This window comes from Tiliqua scincoides, chromosome 1 (assembly GCF_035046505.1).
Source record: "Tiliqua scincoides isolate rTilSci1 chromosome 1, rTilSci1.hap2, whole genome shotgun sequence".
In the NCBI taxonomy this organism is placed as follows: Eukaryota; Metazoa; Chordata; class Lepidosauria; order Squamata; family Scincidae; genus Tiliqua; species Tiliqua scincoides.
In genome coordinates, this window is record NC_089821.1 from 11,836,855 (window position 1) to 11,853,566 (window position 16,712).

The window sequence follows — 16,712 nt, forward strand, 5'->3', positions numbered from 1 at the left end:
TTTGTGATTTGGTCCTATTTTTGTATTGAAGTTATCTGTAACATCCAGAAGATACAAGCGTATGAAACATGCTGCTTCTGCAGGCAAGTCAAAGAAGAGTTAGCAAGTCTCTGGCAGGATTTCATTTCTTAGTGCTACTTATAACTCATCTCTCTGAGAAGAACAAGCTTTGGAGCAGTCCTGGCTGTGGTCAGCAGGCTTGACCATCATCCAGGCATACTTACACCGGTGCTCTTTGTTGCAGTCTTTCTGCCAGTAAATCACATTTCTTCTGTTTAGATTTGCTCCCGCGCAAGCGTCATACCACCAGCCTCCCCCTGCAATCCCATTGTACTCCAGCCTGGCACAGTTTTGGAAGTAGTTATCGTTATCTTGGTCTTTTGTGGTGAACTTCTGGTTGTCATGGAGATACGCTTCTGTATCTTGACTCAGAGCATTCACCGCATTGCCTTGAAACAGACCCAGCCGGATCCTATATTGGGATGCTTCATCTTCAATGAGGAAGGGTTCATACTGTCCCCACTTGATTTCCGCATTCAGATCCACAAGCTTAACCCTAAGTATATACGGTACTGGAGAACTGGTTAGCTGGTGCATGTATTCATTCCCTAGCCAGTAGTTGTCATTCAGTGAGCCAAAGCCAAATTTGTAGTCCTGCCAGATCCTATCGAAATCCACTGTACTGTTGGCAGTAATGTGCTGAATTACTGTCCAGCCGCCATCTTGCATATTACAGTAGACACCAATGGGCTCCTTTGCTGGCTGAATGACGTAGATACCATCCTTGGGATTTTCTTCAGACTGTTTAAAAATCTCACTGCAGTCCCTTGGGTATTCTGGGAATAAAGGGAAAGAAAGAGAATCCTTAATCGTAGGAACAAGCAAACTCCAATACAAAAAGAAAATCAATGGCCCTCCTCCCACACATGCAGTGGTGTTGCTGGTGTGTGTGTGTGTGTGCAGGCTGCACTGGGTGACACAGCTACTAGCCAAAAAAATTTTAATCTTGGTATTTGCAAATAATACCGTCATGTTGTATATCGTTCAATATGTAATTTTATGCAGAACGCAGTGAAACGAACCACATTGAAATATCTCTATTCTATCCAAAGTTATATCCAAAAAACCAGCAGAGATGAGGCAATGGTACATCACCACACCCACTTCCCAAGGCATTGCCTCGCCCGCTGCATGGAAGGGGGGTCCATCATGGGGGTGACACAAACCCTAGTGATGCCACTGCACACATGGAAAATGTTCAGCTGATTTTAACAGAGAGAGGAGAGCAATTCGGAGCTTACCCAGGAGCAGACATGTGAAGTTGTCTTCATCTGCCCCCTCCCAGCATTTTTCTGCAGGGCATTTGAATTTTCAGTTTCATATAGTGCCAATCTGGTGCTCCCAGGAAGCTTAGAAGCAAGGCCTAGAAGCCACCCCCTCTCCCGACTCATCTTCAGCTGCATACAGCCTCTGAACATGGAGCTACCAGCAACACCGCAGCTGCATCAGCGCTGGGAAGCTGGTTAGGACTGGGCTGTCTGTCTAGGGCCCTTTTAAAGTCATCTAAACCAGAAGCCATCACACATATAAGGTATGTAACTTGTCCCTCAAAACGGCCACAGTGCCAGAAGATTGGAGGATAGCAAATGTCACGCCTATTTTTAAAAAGGGAAAGAGGGGGGACCCAGGAAACTATAGGCCGGTCAGCCTAACATCCATACCGGGTAAGATGGTGGAATGCCTCATCAAAGATAGGATCTCAAAACACATAGACAAACAGGCCTTGCTGAGGGAGAGTCAGCATGGCTTCTGTAAGGGTAAGTCTTGCCTCACAAACCTTATAGAATTCTTTGAAAAGGTCAACAGGCATGTGGATGCGGGAGAACCCGTGGACATTATATATCTGGACTTTCAGAAGGCGTTTGACACGGTCCCTCACCAAAGGCTACTGAAAAAACTCCACAGTCAGGGAATTAGAGGACAGGTCCTCTCATGGACTGAGAACTGGTTGGAGGCCAGGAAGCAGAGAGTGGGTGTCAATGGGCAATTTTCACAATGGAGAGAGGTGAAAAGCGGTGTGCCCCAAGGATCTGTCCTGGGACCGGTGCTTTTCAACCTCTTCATAAATGACCTGGAGACAGGATTGAGCAGTGAAGTGGCTAAGTTTGCAGACGACACCAAACTTTTCCGAGTGGTAAAGACCAGAAGTGATTGTGAGGAGCTCCAGAAGGATCTCTCCAGACTGGCAGAATGGGCAGCAAAATGGCAGATGCGCTTCAATGTCAGTAAGTGTAAAGTCATGCACATTGGGGCAAAAAATCAAAACTTTAGATATAGGCTGATGGGTTCTGAGCTGTCTGTGACAGATCAGGAGAGAGATCTTGGGGTGGTGGTGGACAGGTCGATGAAAGTGTCGACCCAATGTGCGGCGGCAGTGAAGAAGGCCAATTCTATGCTTGGGATCATTAGGAAGGGTATTGAGAACAAAACGGTTAGTATTATAATGCCGTTGTACAAATCGATGGTAAGGCCACACCTGGAGTATTGTGTCCAGTTCTGGTCGCCGCATCTCAAAAAAGACATAGTGGAAATGGAAAAGGTGCAAAAGAGAGCGACTAAGATGATTACGGGGCTGGGGCATCTTCCTTATGAGGAAAGGCTACGGCGTTTGGGCCTCTTCAGCCTAGAAAAGAGACGCTTGAGGGGGGACATGATTGAGACATACAAAATTATGCAGGGGATGGACAGAGTGGATAGGGAGATGCTCTTTACACTCTCACATAATACCAGAACCAGGGGACATTCACTAAAATTGAGTGTTGGGCGGGTTAGGACAGACAAAAGAAAATATTTCTTTACTCAGCGCGTGGTCGGTCTGTGGAACTCCTTGCCACAGGATGTGGTGCTGGCGTCTAGCCTAGACGCCTTTAAAAGGGGATTGGACGAGTTTCTGGAGGAAAAATCCATTATGGGGTACAAGCCATGATGTGTATGCGCAACCTCCTGATTTTAGGAATGGGTTAAGTCAGAATGCCAGATGTAGGGGAGAGCACCAGGATGAGGTCTCTTGTTATCTGGTGTGCTCCCTGGGGCATTTGGTGGGCCGCTGTGAGATACAGGAAGCTGGACTAGATGGGCCTATGGCCTGATCCAGTGGGGCTGTTCTTATGTTCTTATGTTCATATGGGGAAGAAATACTGTCTGTCCTGAACTTCTGCCAGTCAGTTATCATTGGGAGACCAGGTACTGTTCTAAGAAAGATAAGAGTTCTTTCTGTCTACAGCAGTGATTTTCAACCAGTGTGCCACGGCACATTGGTGTGCCATGAATGGTCTGCAAGTGTGCTGCAGGAGTTTGGGGGAGGGTCATTTATTAGTAGGGTCATTGGGGGTGTGAGTCCCGCACCAGCAGCATTGTGGCCTTGTCAGCTGTCCAAAAACTCATGGTGTGCCCTGACAATTTTAGCGCCTTGTCAGTGCGCAATGAGATGAAAAGGGTTGAAAATGGCTAATCTACAGAATGCACATCATGTATAATTTTTAAACCATGTTCCCTCCATTCATCATTTTTCTAAACTAAAAAGAAAAACTCAAACACTTCCGTGTCCATCCTCATATGAAAGATGCTTTGAACTCTTGTGCATTTTGGTTGCCCCTGTCTGCAGTGCAGTATCGTGCCCTGCACCACACCACACCATCCATTAAATACCTTTTGCATTAATATTGATGAGACTTGCATAACCTCCTGATGGAAGCATGTGGGAATTGGTGAGTTCCAAGGCCTGGTCTGCACTAATCCATGGTCCACACTGACAGAGTAATAGCAGGATACATCCAATGGAATTTTTCAGATCCATTCTTTATCTTGAATAAGACCTTCAGTCAGATCGATACTGGAAACCTAACAGAAAGTGGCATTTAGCATTAAAAGGTTGATTGCCTGTAGAGAGAAATTCTTGAAGAGAAACTGAAACACCTGCTTTCAACCGTCAGGACCTGCCAGAATTGACTTTTCTCTTTTGCAACTCAGGGTTTTTTTTCCCCAGGTGTCACAGTACATTTGTGACAGACCACTTCTTTGACATGTTGAACTTTCCTGTCACTCGGGAGGTATTTCATCTTGTTATGGGATCAATCACTGCGATAGAACACAATTGCACCGGTGATAAAGAGCTGATGGAACATAATGTCATGTCAAAGTTTCACTCTGAAAGCACATCTCTCCTTAATCAGAACTGATGTGCTGCATCTCCTCAAACAAATGCAACCATACCACAGAAAAGAAGCATGTAAGTATGCAAAAACGCCAGGAAGCAAGCTGTCCGTGGAGGAAAGCAGTTATCACATGGCACAATGTACAGATAAGTGATCATGCTTTCAAGCATCAAATTTCAGTTCCTCATGTACAGCCTTAATGGAATACAGGAAACTAGGCATCCAGAGGTGTAACTAGAAGCCCCAGCACCCGGACCAGTGACATCATGATGTCACATGACATTGTGACATCACTTCTGGGTTTGTCCCTGAATGAATAGGCACTGGTAGCTTCTCTGGGGGCATGAAGTCACCAGAGCCTCCTCATCCAGGGAGAATCTGGAAGTGACTGCCTTGCACATTGCACCCCTCTTGGCACAGCAGGTACCCCTCAGGCTCTGCCCCAGTTATGCCTCTGTAGGCATCTATATTAAGCAGAGTTGTAAAGCAGAAGGCCTTTTCCTGAAGCAACTCACCAACCTGTGCTAGATGGCTGCTGAAAAACGGTTTCAAAGAAATATCCTGTTCACTGTTTACAAGCATGTACATCTTTGTTGGCTCCATAGACTTGGAACAGGGACTCCTTTGCATGGGTGTGTGAGACCTCAAGGCATAGTGGGCCCCATGTGGTTGGTCACAGCTTATGTAGAGAGGTCTTGCACCTTGGGAGATCAGGAGGAGAGGGAGGAGAGGGAGGGAGGAAAGACAACAGGTAGGGACACACCCCCACAGGTCAAAGAGGGCAAAGTCAAGGTCTGAGATAGGTAGCCTCTACTCTGAGTTATCTACCTCCTGGACAATACTCTGTCCCTATTGTCCCACAGTTAATATTGCCAACATAGCCTACAGTCTATAATATACAGATGGCAAATATTTATGTTCTGTTGCTCATGAAGTATGTAGCCAAGTGAAGACCATAAGCTTCTTAAAACTGAAGAAGCTTAAACAGATCTTTCTTAAAACTGAAAAAACCCAAAAACATACAGTATTGTCTATGTATCTTATATTGAAGGAATCCTATAAGCAAATATAGATTTTATTTCTACTCCCTTTTGCTTTACTCTTGAGTAGTTATATACAATTTCTTGTCACATTTTGGAAGGATCCATGTCTACCAAATGAAAGCGTTACTCTTAATTAATGGATCTATTTTGTCAAGCAAAATCCAACCCTGGGCTTTTATGGAACGTAGAAGTAGCGATTCCAAGATGAGCTCGTGGTTTTCCACCATCAAAATCAAACATAAATCTGAACCAAAATTCAGATTTGAAATCTAGGAATTGGCCAAACTCTGCAGTTGGATCTTGAGTTTATTTAAAAAAATAAAAATGAAAGAAGGAATTAAATTGTTTCTTTTGCCATAATACTTAAACTTCACACTGAAGCGATACACTTTTTAAAAACAATGTTTAAAAATATTTTCTATTAAATCTAGATTAGGAAAAATAAAAAGGAAGATATAATGACAGGTGAATGAGAGAAGAGCTTACCTTTCTTGTTCAAACTGTCAACTGCCAGGAAACCGACAGGGTAATTCTTTGCCTATGTACTTTGTCTGTTGCTGAAGTCCAGATGAACAACTCAGCCTGAGATCTGTATCTCAAACATGGAAGACCAACAGTCTTAGCAAGCACTTCCAATGAGCCTGTCTTTCGGCTGGTGGACTTTACTCTGACACGTTACATCCACAAGTAAGCATCTTAAAAGCTCAAAGTTCTATTCGTCTTAAATATGATAACATTCTGAACACATTAAATATTTCTCTGTTTGCAGAACTACCTAGAAAAATAAACCCACACAGTTGTAGCCCACAACTTGCTTTTGCAGAGGGGTGAGCCCTGCTCTGATTGCTGCTTATCAAAACTAATGAGCAAATAGCTAGGAAGGGTAGCACTGGGGAGGACGAACGACAGACACAGTGACAGACAGAAGCAGGCTAATGCTACACATGTATGCTGGTGAGTAAGTTCCTCTGAGTCCAATGGGTCCAAATATGTGTGCTATGGATTGCAGCCATAAAGGCTTAACTATAACATCCATCTGAATTTTCACCCCAGTTTACCGAAGTGTGTATGACTAAGGTCCATTTGCTGTAGTTCAAGGACAAGCAAGGTCTACCCTGAATTTTAAAGCACTTTTTCTATTTATATTGTATTTTCAGGTGCTTACATAACAAAAAATACATAAAATATGAAGGTAAGGAAGAGGGGAGGGGAGCGAGCGGGGATTCGGTTTGCTTATCCAATGGAAGGAGGGGCATCAGTATTTCACTTAACAGAACACAATGGGGTTGTTGCCTACCCTCCATGTCATGTTTGTTTCTATTTAGTTCATCCTGTGCATGGAGCCAAGCAAGAGTTCATGTGGTTCTGCCAATAATATGGCATGTGTTCAAAGACAGCCAATGCCATCAGGCCTGCTGTCCACTTGTGTACAGAAGGGGGATATCCTAGTGCAAGAACAAACATTTGGTCACCAGGAGCACTCAAAGTCACCTTTCATAGCCATCAAAGTGACTGAGCTGTGAATCAGACTAGCCCTGGTTGAATCTTGCCTCTCTGCTCAGCAAGCCTTGCTGAAGGGGATTCTGCAAGGTAAGTCCCATCTCACTAACCTTCTTGAGTTATCTGAGATTGCCATGTGGATAGAGGTGTCCCAGTTGACGTTGCATACTTGGGACTTTCATTAAGTTTTTGACAAAATCCCCTCCCCCCCCCAAGCCTCTTGAATAAACTTAGTGATGATGGAATAAAAGGACATGCCCTTTTATGGACTGGTAACTGTTTAATGAACATGAAGCAGAGAGTAGGAATAAATGGGCAATTTCACCTATGAAAAGGAAGGAACAGAAGTAAAAAACGGAGTCCCTCAAGGATTGGTACTGGGACCAGAGCTTTCCAACTTGTTCATAAATGATCTGGATAAACAGAAGGGTGGCCAAGTTTGGGGATGACACAAAATTATTCAGGATTATAAACCTCAGAGCAGATTATGTTCCCAAAGGACTTCTCTAAATAATGCAAATGGGCAGCCGAAAGGCAAATGGGGTTCAGTGTATAAAGTGAAGAATAGGGCAAGAATGCAGTTGATCCTCCAGGAACCCAAGTCTCAAGCTGCTCAGAACGTCAAAGGTAAGCACTGGCACATGTCATTTCATTGAGAGCACAATTGAGGCTGCAATCCTAACCACACTTTCTGGAGAGTAAGCCCCACTGAACAAAATAGGACTTGCTTCTGAGTAAACCTCGTTAGGATTGTGCCCTGAGTCTCTAAGCACTAGCAAGGTCTCTTCCTGATGACCAGTCTTAGGCATATGGAAGCGAGCTCTGAACTGGCTGCTGTTCTCAGGTTTTCCTCAAGGCAGTTCCATATACAATTCGTTACAGAAGTCAGTTGCGCAAGTTATAAGGGCTGAAACCTACTCAACTTTCCAGTGCTGATGCAGCTGTGCCAATGGGGTATGCACTGCATCCTAGGGGGCAGTCACGGAAGCCTCCTCAAGGTAAGGGGCCACTTGGGGGCTGCATTGCGGCTGTTTTCGTTGCATTGGCACTAGAAAATTGGCTAATTTTGGGCCCAAACACAAATATATCTGAGCCAATGTGCTGGTCCTTTCTGTATTCAAATTATCTATTGAAATAATATAATAAAGAAGTCTACAATCAGGGCATGACAGCTATAACCCTCTGTGCCTTCACTTCAGAAGTAAGTGGCATTGCTAGGGGGCACTGGGGTTGCAGGTCACACTGGGTGATGCGCACAGAGGGAATGACACCACTTGCCAAAATTTTTTAAATCTTGGTATTTTTGAATAATACCATCATGTTATATATATCATTTGATGCATAATTTCATGCAGAATGCAGTGAAATCAACCATGTTGAAATAAATCTATTCTATCAAAAGTTATAGCCAAAACACAAGTGGGAGCAGAGTGATAGTACATCAGCAAGCCCACTGCCCGGGGAGTTGTCCCACCCACCACATGGGCGACCATCCATCCATCATGGGGTGACACACTGGCCTCCCACACCAGTTGACATGAACCCTAGTGATGCCACTGGAAGTAGTTATGGCTACAGATTTGTGATTAATCAGTACTCTGGATCCCAGAGTTAAGCCATCTACAGTATATATACTTGAAGGAGTGAGCTCTTTTCTAATCACTGCTTGTCTGAGCTGCTAAGGAAATCAGCTTGGGCAGAAGATCTACAATCACACTTTGGCTGCAATCCTATCCTCACTTTCCTGGGAGCAAGTCCCACTGAACACAATAGAACTTACTTCTGAGTAGACCTGCTTAGGATTGTGCCCTAAAACAATGACAGTTGTAGCTCTAAAGGATAGGAGGGTCCTTTATTTTGAGATACTTTATTTCCTGATACAGCAACTGTTACCCTGCACATGCCTGATCTTGTCTGATCTCGGAAGCTAAGCAGAGTCAGGCCTGGTTAGTACTTGGATGGGAGACCGCTTGGGAATACCAGGTGCTGTAGGCTTATACCATAGTCTTTTGAGACTGAAGGTTGCCAACCATTTCCTGATTGGTGTGATACACAGAAGCACCCAAAGGCTGCAGTCTTATGCTTTCCTAGCTGGGAGTAAACATAGCAGGGCTTACATTTGATAGGCATAGGACTGGACTGTATATTAGGTTTTAGTATGCCTTCGAAAATACAAGCACAAATCGCTGCCGAAGTGCCTTATTAATTTCATGAACAGAGACACGGAGCGGAAGACGCCTGAGTGAACAAACAGAAGAGAAAATTGAAAAGCATGCACAAAAAATTGGTAGAGGGAAGTTTTAGCTTGTATCTAGCATTAGCTTTAAGAACAAGTAACCATCCTGCAGCACCAAGAGCCGTGAAATTAGATTAGAAAGTAACAAAAAAGAACTTTTATCTTCTCAGTGAGAGACTGATGGTCAAACTGAGAATGGGGCAACCACTGACGAGTCTGCATCTATTGACGAGTCTGCCTCATTCATACATGAAGTGGGGATCATGACTTTCCATGTTAAAAAAAATGTATGCAAGTGAGAAAACTGAAAACTCCCACCCCTATTCCTCCTGCCATCCTTTTCCTTATCATAATCTATTGTGTCAAGCATTTTTCTCTCCATCCAACTCAATTTCCAGGAAAGAGCATTAGGCAACGCAGTGGTCTAGCTACAGGGTGTGTGTGTGTGCGCGCGCGCAGTAAGTATTACAGGTTCTGCAATGTGCCATGCAAGCAACCCCTTCCACTCGCCGTCAGAGTCACTCCTGCACATTGCCCTTGCTGCCTGGAATGGCTCTGATGGCAAGTCAGAGGGGCCACTTACACAGTGCATTACAATGTCTGCAGTATTTACTGTGGTGCTGCCCCAATAGCCAGTGGTGTTGCTAGGGAGGTGTGGGAGGTGCAGACAGCACTGGGTGACATGCACAGAGGGGGTGACACCATGACTAGCCAAAACATTTTAAATCTTGGTATTTTCGAATAATACCATCAAGTTATATATATCATTTGATGCATAATTTCATGCAATGAAACAAACTGCATTGGAATATCTTGATTCTATCAAAAGTGATAGTCAAAACACCTGCAGGGCGGGGCAACGGTGCGTCACCATGCCAGCTGCCAAGGGCAATGTTCTACCCACTGCATGGGAGGAGGTCAATCATGCGGGTGACGCACTGGCCTCCCGTACCGGGTGACAAATCCTAGTGCCAGTACTGCCTGTAGCTACACCACTGGGGCAATGGACCACAGCAAGGTAAGGTGGGGGAAAGCTTACCTATGCACTCCTTTTCATGTAGAAAACTACACCCCCCCTTTATACAAGAGCTGTACATATCCATGACTTCAAATGCATGCCTCCCACCTCATATCTTGGTTCACTAATACTTAGAACAATTTCACACAATTCATCACCACCCACTTTCCACAGCAAATTGTGGATCCCAGGATATCCAGCACCAGTTATTTATTGGCATGCCGTCTTCCTTTGCGGCTCCTCCTTTCACAGTGTATGTTTATTTTTTGTTTTTTCTCATGGTTCTTTCCCCATCTTTTTTTTCCTTCCAGCTGGGAAAGCAGAAGTTAAGTGGGAGGTTTTAAGAATCAGACAGAAGAGACAGATGCGTTTCTTTCTGGACTGCCAGAGAAACAACCTTCTCATTTTACCAGAGACTCTTGAGAGGCTTTGGATCATCCATCCTTCTGTTGTCTGATTAGAAGCTCAGGAAGAGCCTTTAAATCACTGCAGATGAGTGTAGGCCCCCTGTGGAGACACTGGTGCATACAGTCAGCCCCTCTGCATAATTCTTACTCCATTTATCTCCTTGGATTTGCATCAGTAGCAGCAGTGTACATAGAGAGGGTGCAAAGCACTAAGTTTTGCAGGGGCCTGAACGGGCCATGCAAGGGGCCCCTCCCCTTTGGAGCCACTCCTGACTCCAAAAGGGAGCGTAGGCCTCTGTTTTGCTCACGCCACTAGGAATGGCTCCAAAAGGGAGAAGGAGGGGCCCCTTGCAGGGCGCGGTCAGGCGCCTGCAAAACTTAGTGCTTTGTACCCCTCTAGGTATGCTACTGGCCAGTGGAATTGCGGGGGCCAAGAAGACCCACTGTGGAGCAGGAGGCTTATGGTGGTGTAAGGGGATTTAAATTCCTTTTCCCCTCCCAAGCCTCCCGATAATGTTTTGTGTGCAATTTTTAATAACATTGTACTACAAAGATATATTAATACAGTAAACTTTATGTTTATTAATTTACTCTGTCTTGGAAATTTTTATGGGGCTCTTTGCTGCCTAGCATTTATTTTCAGTGGGTTATCATTCAATTAACAGTTAATGAAGGGGGGGGGTTCAGACTTCCTGATTGTAGTTCATATCATCAAGCTTATCTTTTAACCTCCAGTAACTGTTGGGATAATCACAAATAGGGATTCCATTTTGGACTATTTTAGAAATTCCTGCAGTGGCTCATCTGTGAAAGGCTGCTAGCGCGCCTCTGTGGTGCGCTAGCAATGATTGCCATGCCTCCCCCCATCAGGGCTTTGCTGCCAGCTGATTGGCTGGCTTGCCTTAGGGGGCGGGACGACTGAGCTGTTTCAAGTGCGCAGGTGCTAGGTTCAGCTCAGTCCGTTCCTGGGAAGCAACCCCCGCCTGCCTGCCTGCCTGCCCTGTAGCTAGTCTGGGATTAGCTGGTCGCTCTCTGGAGGACCGGGTAGGAATTTTTTAATCACCATCTGATTGGCCCTATGATGGTGTTTGTTTTCGCCTACCTCAGGCTAGCTATGGAGCGTGTTTGGGTTTGCAATATATCTCTTTAACGCCCTGGTCGCTGGCAGTAGAAGTGCGGGGTGGGTAGGCAGAAGACCTTCTTGGTGTCCAATCTAAGTCAGCAAGGACAGGGGTGAGCCAGAGCCGCTCCCATGATGCTGGACCGGCTCGAGGAGGCAGGCTGGCTAGCCCCTTGTCTGAACTTGGGGGCCTTGCAGGGGTGACCTGAAGGCATAGCAGTTCGGCTGACGTACCCTCTTCAGGTGACAGTGAAAGGCGGGCTTAATAACAATTGAGCTACGCCTGGAGTCGGGTGGACGCCCTATGAGATTGGGGGACGTAGACGGCTAGGGCCGTATCCCCCACTTAGAACCCCACACTTGGGATGGGTATTGTTTACCCTGTTGTTGCCTTGTTGCTATCTTGTTGTAATTCAATAAAGTGGCCCATTTTAATTCCATACCTGTTGTCGGCTGTATTTATTTGGGGAGTGCATGGTAAAATGGACTGTATTGGGGTCTACATATTTCAAAGAGAAGGAGAACCCATTAGCTCTATCTACTGTTAGATATTTGTGGGATATGATGGCACAGAAATTTGAATATGATCCTTATTCGCACACTAACATTGTGGGTCAATCCTGAAATGAAGATTGGGAAGAAATCTTTATTGATCAAGACCAGGCGTTCATTTCCAAGGCTAATGGCCAGATATGAATTGCCATAATCTGCTAAGTGGCAATACATATTTGCAATTGTGGCATTTATTAGTGTCCAAATTTGTTCCCAAGGCATTATCACCTACTCAGACTCCGTCACTCTTCGGGCACAAACCTAACCTGTGCTAGAACAGGCAGGCCAAGGGAACTTGTGCAACACCACAAGCAGCCTTATGGAGCTACTCAGGTATGTGTCTGCAGGCGCAAATCCAAGTGGCTTGAGTAATGTCACTCAGGTCAAGGGTGGGGGTTGGGATCCAGCCTGCACCACTGCTGCCAGCCCCACACCCTTCCTGGACCCGATCTGCTCCCCGGGCTGCCCTCCCCCTGCCCTGAAACACCCTTCCCTGCCTCTGTTCCTCTCTGCACAAACTGGGCACAAGGCTGGATCTGCGAGGCCAGCACACAGATGTGTGCTGGCTTATCCTACTCCTGAGTTGTTGCAAATGTGCTTTATGGCACATTTGTGACGGCTGGGGACTGGCGCAAGGAACTTGAGCCAGCTCCTGGGGCAGGTAAGACTGCGCTGTGTGATATATTTCTAGCTAATGAAAGAAGAAGCCTGCAATATTTGTTTATAGATACCTGATGTTACTTTACAAATATGCCACTCAGCAACTCGGAGTAAGAAGGAATATAGAGCTTGACTGTCCTATCATGTACAATCAATGGAAAATAATTTTTAAATAATATATGCATTATCTAGGTATCTTCAACTGTGTTTCATTCAGTAACAAAGTTTTAGGGTTTATTTAGGGTTTTTTAGACACTCCAGTGTCTTTATAGTAAGGGATTAATTAAAGAATCTAAGTGCTGGCATTGCAACATCTTGGATGCTCCTCTTACATATTTACTTTGGTTATGTTCAGAAATACATCTTTTTTTGGAAATAAATTATTAACTGTATTAATATTGTATTAGAACAATCACTGACATTTGCCTTTGCCTTTATCTTTTTTAATGATTCCTCCTATCATGAAAATTAATGGTGGGACAGTGAAAATGTATTTTCTGTGCCCTTAAGGTAGCAAAAAGATTGATATTGAAAGAAAGAAAGAAAGAAAGAAAGAAAGAAAGAAAGAAAGAAAGAAAGAAAGAAAGAAAGAAAGAAAGGGGCGAATATAAGGATATTTAAACTATAGTATTGCTTCGTTTACATGCTGTATGTATACATATCTACAAATATATTCATTCATGATTGTCATCTGTAAACCAGATGGAATTTTTTTCATCATTCTGCAGTGGTGCTGAACATTTTGTCACCTCCTTCCCACTTCATTGTGCTGCATGAATCGACCAGGCCTGAAACACAGCAGGAGAAGAAAACAATAGTGTTGGTCAATCCATCACAGGTCCGGATGTGAATCAGCTGTGGCTCATCATCCATCACATGTGCAACCATGCTCTTGTCATTTCCCTGGCACACAGCAAGCAAAGTTACCACATCATCTCACATGACACATCTTCAGAGAACTTGACTCACCGGCAAGATTTTCACGATATCATCTTCACTGGTTGCTTGTATGTTTCCCGGTACAATTCAAAGTGCTGAAGATGACCTATAAAGCCCCTTTTGGACCAAGGTAAAGGACTGTCTTTCTCCACATTGATCTGTATCCCGTAAGAATCTCTCAGGAGACCCTCCTGTGAATTCTGCCACTGATGGAGATGCTGTTGGTGACTACCTGTTACAGGGCCTTCTCAATTTGGTACCTGGTCTATGGAATGTCCTCTCAGTGATGGTTAGAATGGTTCCTTCCTTTTGGGTATTGCAGAAGGGGGGGTTAAGACCTTTTAGTTCCAACCTGTCTTTGATTTGAGTTTTTACTGTTTGTGATGTGTTATTCTGTTTTATCTTGTATTATTCTGTGATTGTGTTGATTTAATTTTTGCTTTGTATTTATTGTTTTTCAGTTGTAAGCCACTTGGTGCTTCCTTTTTAGGATAGAAAAGGCAGGATACGCAATCTAGAAAATAAATAAAATAACAAAAGGGTTATCTGAGCTGTGGAATCCTAGTTGGCTGATAAGAAGCTCAAGGAACTCACAAGATTAGAATGTTTGTATGTTTCTGGTTCTATTCTTATAGGGAAAAGGGGAACAATAAGTTTATTATTTACAAGGGCACAGGCTATAGTAAAAGCCAGAGGAATAGTTCCATACTCCAGCTTTGGATAAACTGCTTTAATATCCTAAATAAAATGCCCCATAATTGTAAAAATATGCCCGTTTCCTATGCAGCTTATTTTAACGTGTATCTTGGAACATGTTATAAAAATTAGGCAGTAAAAATGTCAAGACATAAACGGTAGGAAACCCCATTTCAAGAAACACCAATGCTGCAGTCCTGTCTTCAAAACAATCATTTTGTCCTATCAAGGGAGCAGCAGTGAAAGGAGAAAATCCAACTGGAAAGACAACGAAGGTCTATCATCTCGCTCATTAACAATTTATTCCATAGATGGAGCGATGGGGGCCACACAACGAGTTCTATGACGCACATTTTGGGTGGTTCACCACAAGAAGTTCATATATACCAGAAGTGACTACTCAGTAGGAAAGATAGTATGTAAGCCGCCTGTGGAACGATCCTTTTTAACAACAGGTCCCTAAAGGCAGAGCTGTCGGTAACCTTTCATTTTTAATGAGGAAAACAGGAGGAGGAAAGTCTAAGAAGGACAATGCCTTGGCTTCACCAAAGCCAGGCACTTTTCAATGCTGTGTTATTATTAACAAATGGCAAGTCACTCTGTGTGTGTGTCAGTATGACACCTGATATTGTTGAAAGGGCTGCCAGATGTACTGTTGGACACTATTAGAAAAAAAATTCTTTGTAACAAACTTTTCAGGCATATTCAAGCAATAATACATTAGCACTAAAGGCTTCAACTCAACATCTCAAGTGTCTCCACTATATTAGATTACAGGTTTAAAAAATGTTCTCCAACAGATATAGGTGGAAAGTGAACAGGTGTGTCATCATCCCCCCCACACTGTTGATGTTCCTGTTACTCAGCCTGTCTTTTGTATGGCCAGGAGCAGCCAGAGAGACAGGAGAAAGTGCTGCTGCAGCCACAGACCAGACCTGCTCAAGCTCCTCAGAGGCATCACTAGTTTGCATTAGCTAATGCGAGAGGTCATTGTGTTAACCCCATGATGGACTTCCTCCCATACCACACTGAGAGCCAGGGTGGTGTAGTGGTTTGGGAGGTGGACTCAGACCTGGAAGATCCAGGTTCAAATCCCCCTTCAGCCACCAAGCTTCCTGGGTGAGCTTGGGCCAGTCACCTTCTCTCAGCCTCACCTACCTCACAGGGTTGTTGTGAGGGGAAAAAAGGAGGGGAGCAACCGCGTACACCACCCTGAGCTCTTTGGAGGAAGGGCAGTATAAAAATGTGATAAATACCAGACCGAACAAAATAAATTACAATATCACATGCAAAACCTAAATGCAGTGACATCACTGGGGTTGGTGTAACTCCCATTAACTTTATTTATTTTAATATATAACAGTACAGGTCACCCAAAAAATCTGTAACCAACAAAAAAACAGTGGCTAGCTTGATGACTCACACATCTGGATAAAACACCTCATCGATTCCCTGATGTGTTATTAACACTTCACTGACAGAACAACCTATCTCATTGGTCTGTTTCGAGTTAAGGAATCCACTTTTTGTTACATAAGGCAGTTGTGTTTTCTGTTTCATTGGCCTTACCTTTTAACAGAATACAGATAATCCAATTGTTTCATTATATTCTGCATGAAATTAGCTTTCCAATGATATATAACATGATGGTATTATTCATAAACACAAATTTTCCAAAAATTTGGTCACTAGTAGTATCACTCCCCCAGGTGTCACCTAGTGAGGTCCACACAACCCACGCCCCCTAGTGAAACTCTACATCTTGCCTCTGCTGCTTGTTTGACTTGACAGGAGACAAAACTTCAGTAGTGGTCACTGAAAATGACTTCCAGTGCCTGGTGCAGTTTATACATGGTGTCAGGGTCAGTCTGAGGACACATAACACAAACATCTTGCTGAAGCTAAGGATGCCTGGGTCTAGTGAGTATCTAAATGGGAGAATCTGGAGAACCTCATAAACATTGCCTTGAGCTTGAAAAACATCATTTGGCATCCTACAGTCTTGGAAGACTATGGTATCGCACTCTGAATAGTAGTTCTGGAACAGTGTCCTCTCCAGTGCACGAAGCCTGGGTAAGGTAGATATGGAGGATAGACTGTTTCCCATGCAGCAAATCCCCCATCTCCACGTCGCTGAAATGGTCCAATGGAAAGGCAGAAGCCAGTACAGTTGGTTCCAGTGGCGTCGCAGGAGTTGCCGCAGGAGTTGCCAGAACGTGACTGTTCTGCTATGAACTGCCTCAGGGACTCTGGCTCTGGATTTTGCCTAGAGGTTGATTCCTAAAGCCTTTTCTATACTGGATGTAGCCATAAGGCAGTGGAGGTTT

The 16,712-nt window shown here is 44.2% G+C and overlaps 1 protein-coding gene and 1 pseudogene across 2 annotated transcripts; one reads left to right on the top strand and one right to left on the bottom strand.

Annotated features, from left to right (window-relative positions):
• On the bottom strand, nt 1-6,751 carry LOC136662300 (fibrinogen-like protein 1). Of its 2 annotated transcripts, XM_066639482.1 has the most exons (3): nt 5,744-6,751; nt 3,709-3,900; nt 1-836 (listed from the first exon to the last, which is right to left on the bottom strand). In XM_066639482.1, exons 2-3 carry the CDS (start codon nt 3,854-3,856, stop codon nt 139-141), a joined length of 846 nt encoding a protein of 281 aa, XP_066495579.1. In that variant the 5' UTR covers nt 3,857-3,900; nt 5,744-6,751; the 3' UTR covers nt 1-138. The 2 variants fall into 2 exon arrangements, with proteins under 2 accessions (XP_066495579.1, XP_066495570.1); XM_066639473.1 differs by lacking the exon at nt 5,744-6,751 and having other exon boundaries at nt 3,709-4,252.
• Nucleotides 6,752-8,632: 1,881 nt separating this feature from the next.
• LOC136637633 (5S ribosomal RNA) lies at nt 8,633-8,752 on the top strand (annotated as a pseudogene).
• Nucleotides 8,753-16,712: the final 7,960 nt, after the last annotated feature.

Coding starts and splice junctions, on each gene's coding strand:
- LOC136662300 (XM_066639482.1), bottom strand. CDS start 3,856: ATGGATCTGAAAAATTCCATTGGATGTATCCTGCTATTACTCTGTCAG. Junction 837..3,708: donor CATCAATATTAATGCAAAAG/GTATTTAATGGA, acceptor CTTTATTCCCAG/AATACCCAAGGGACTGCAGT.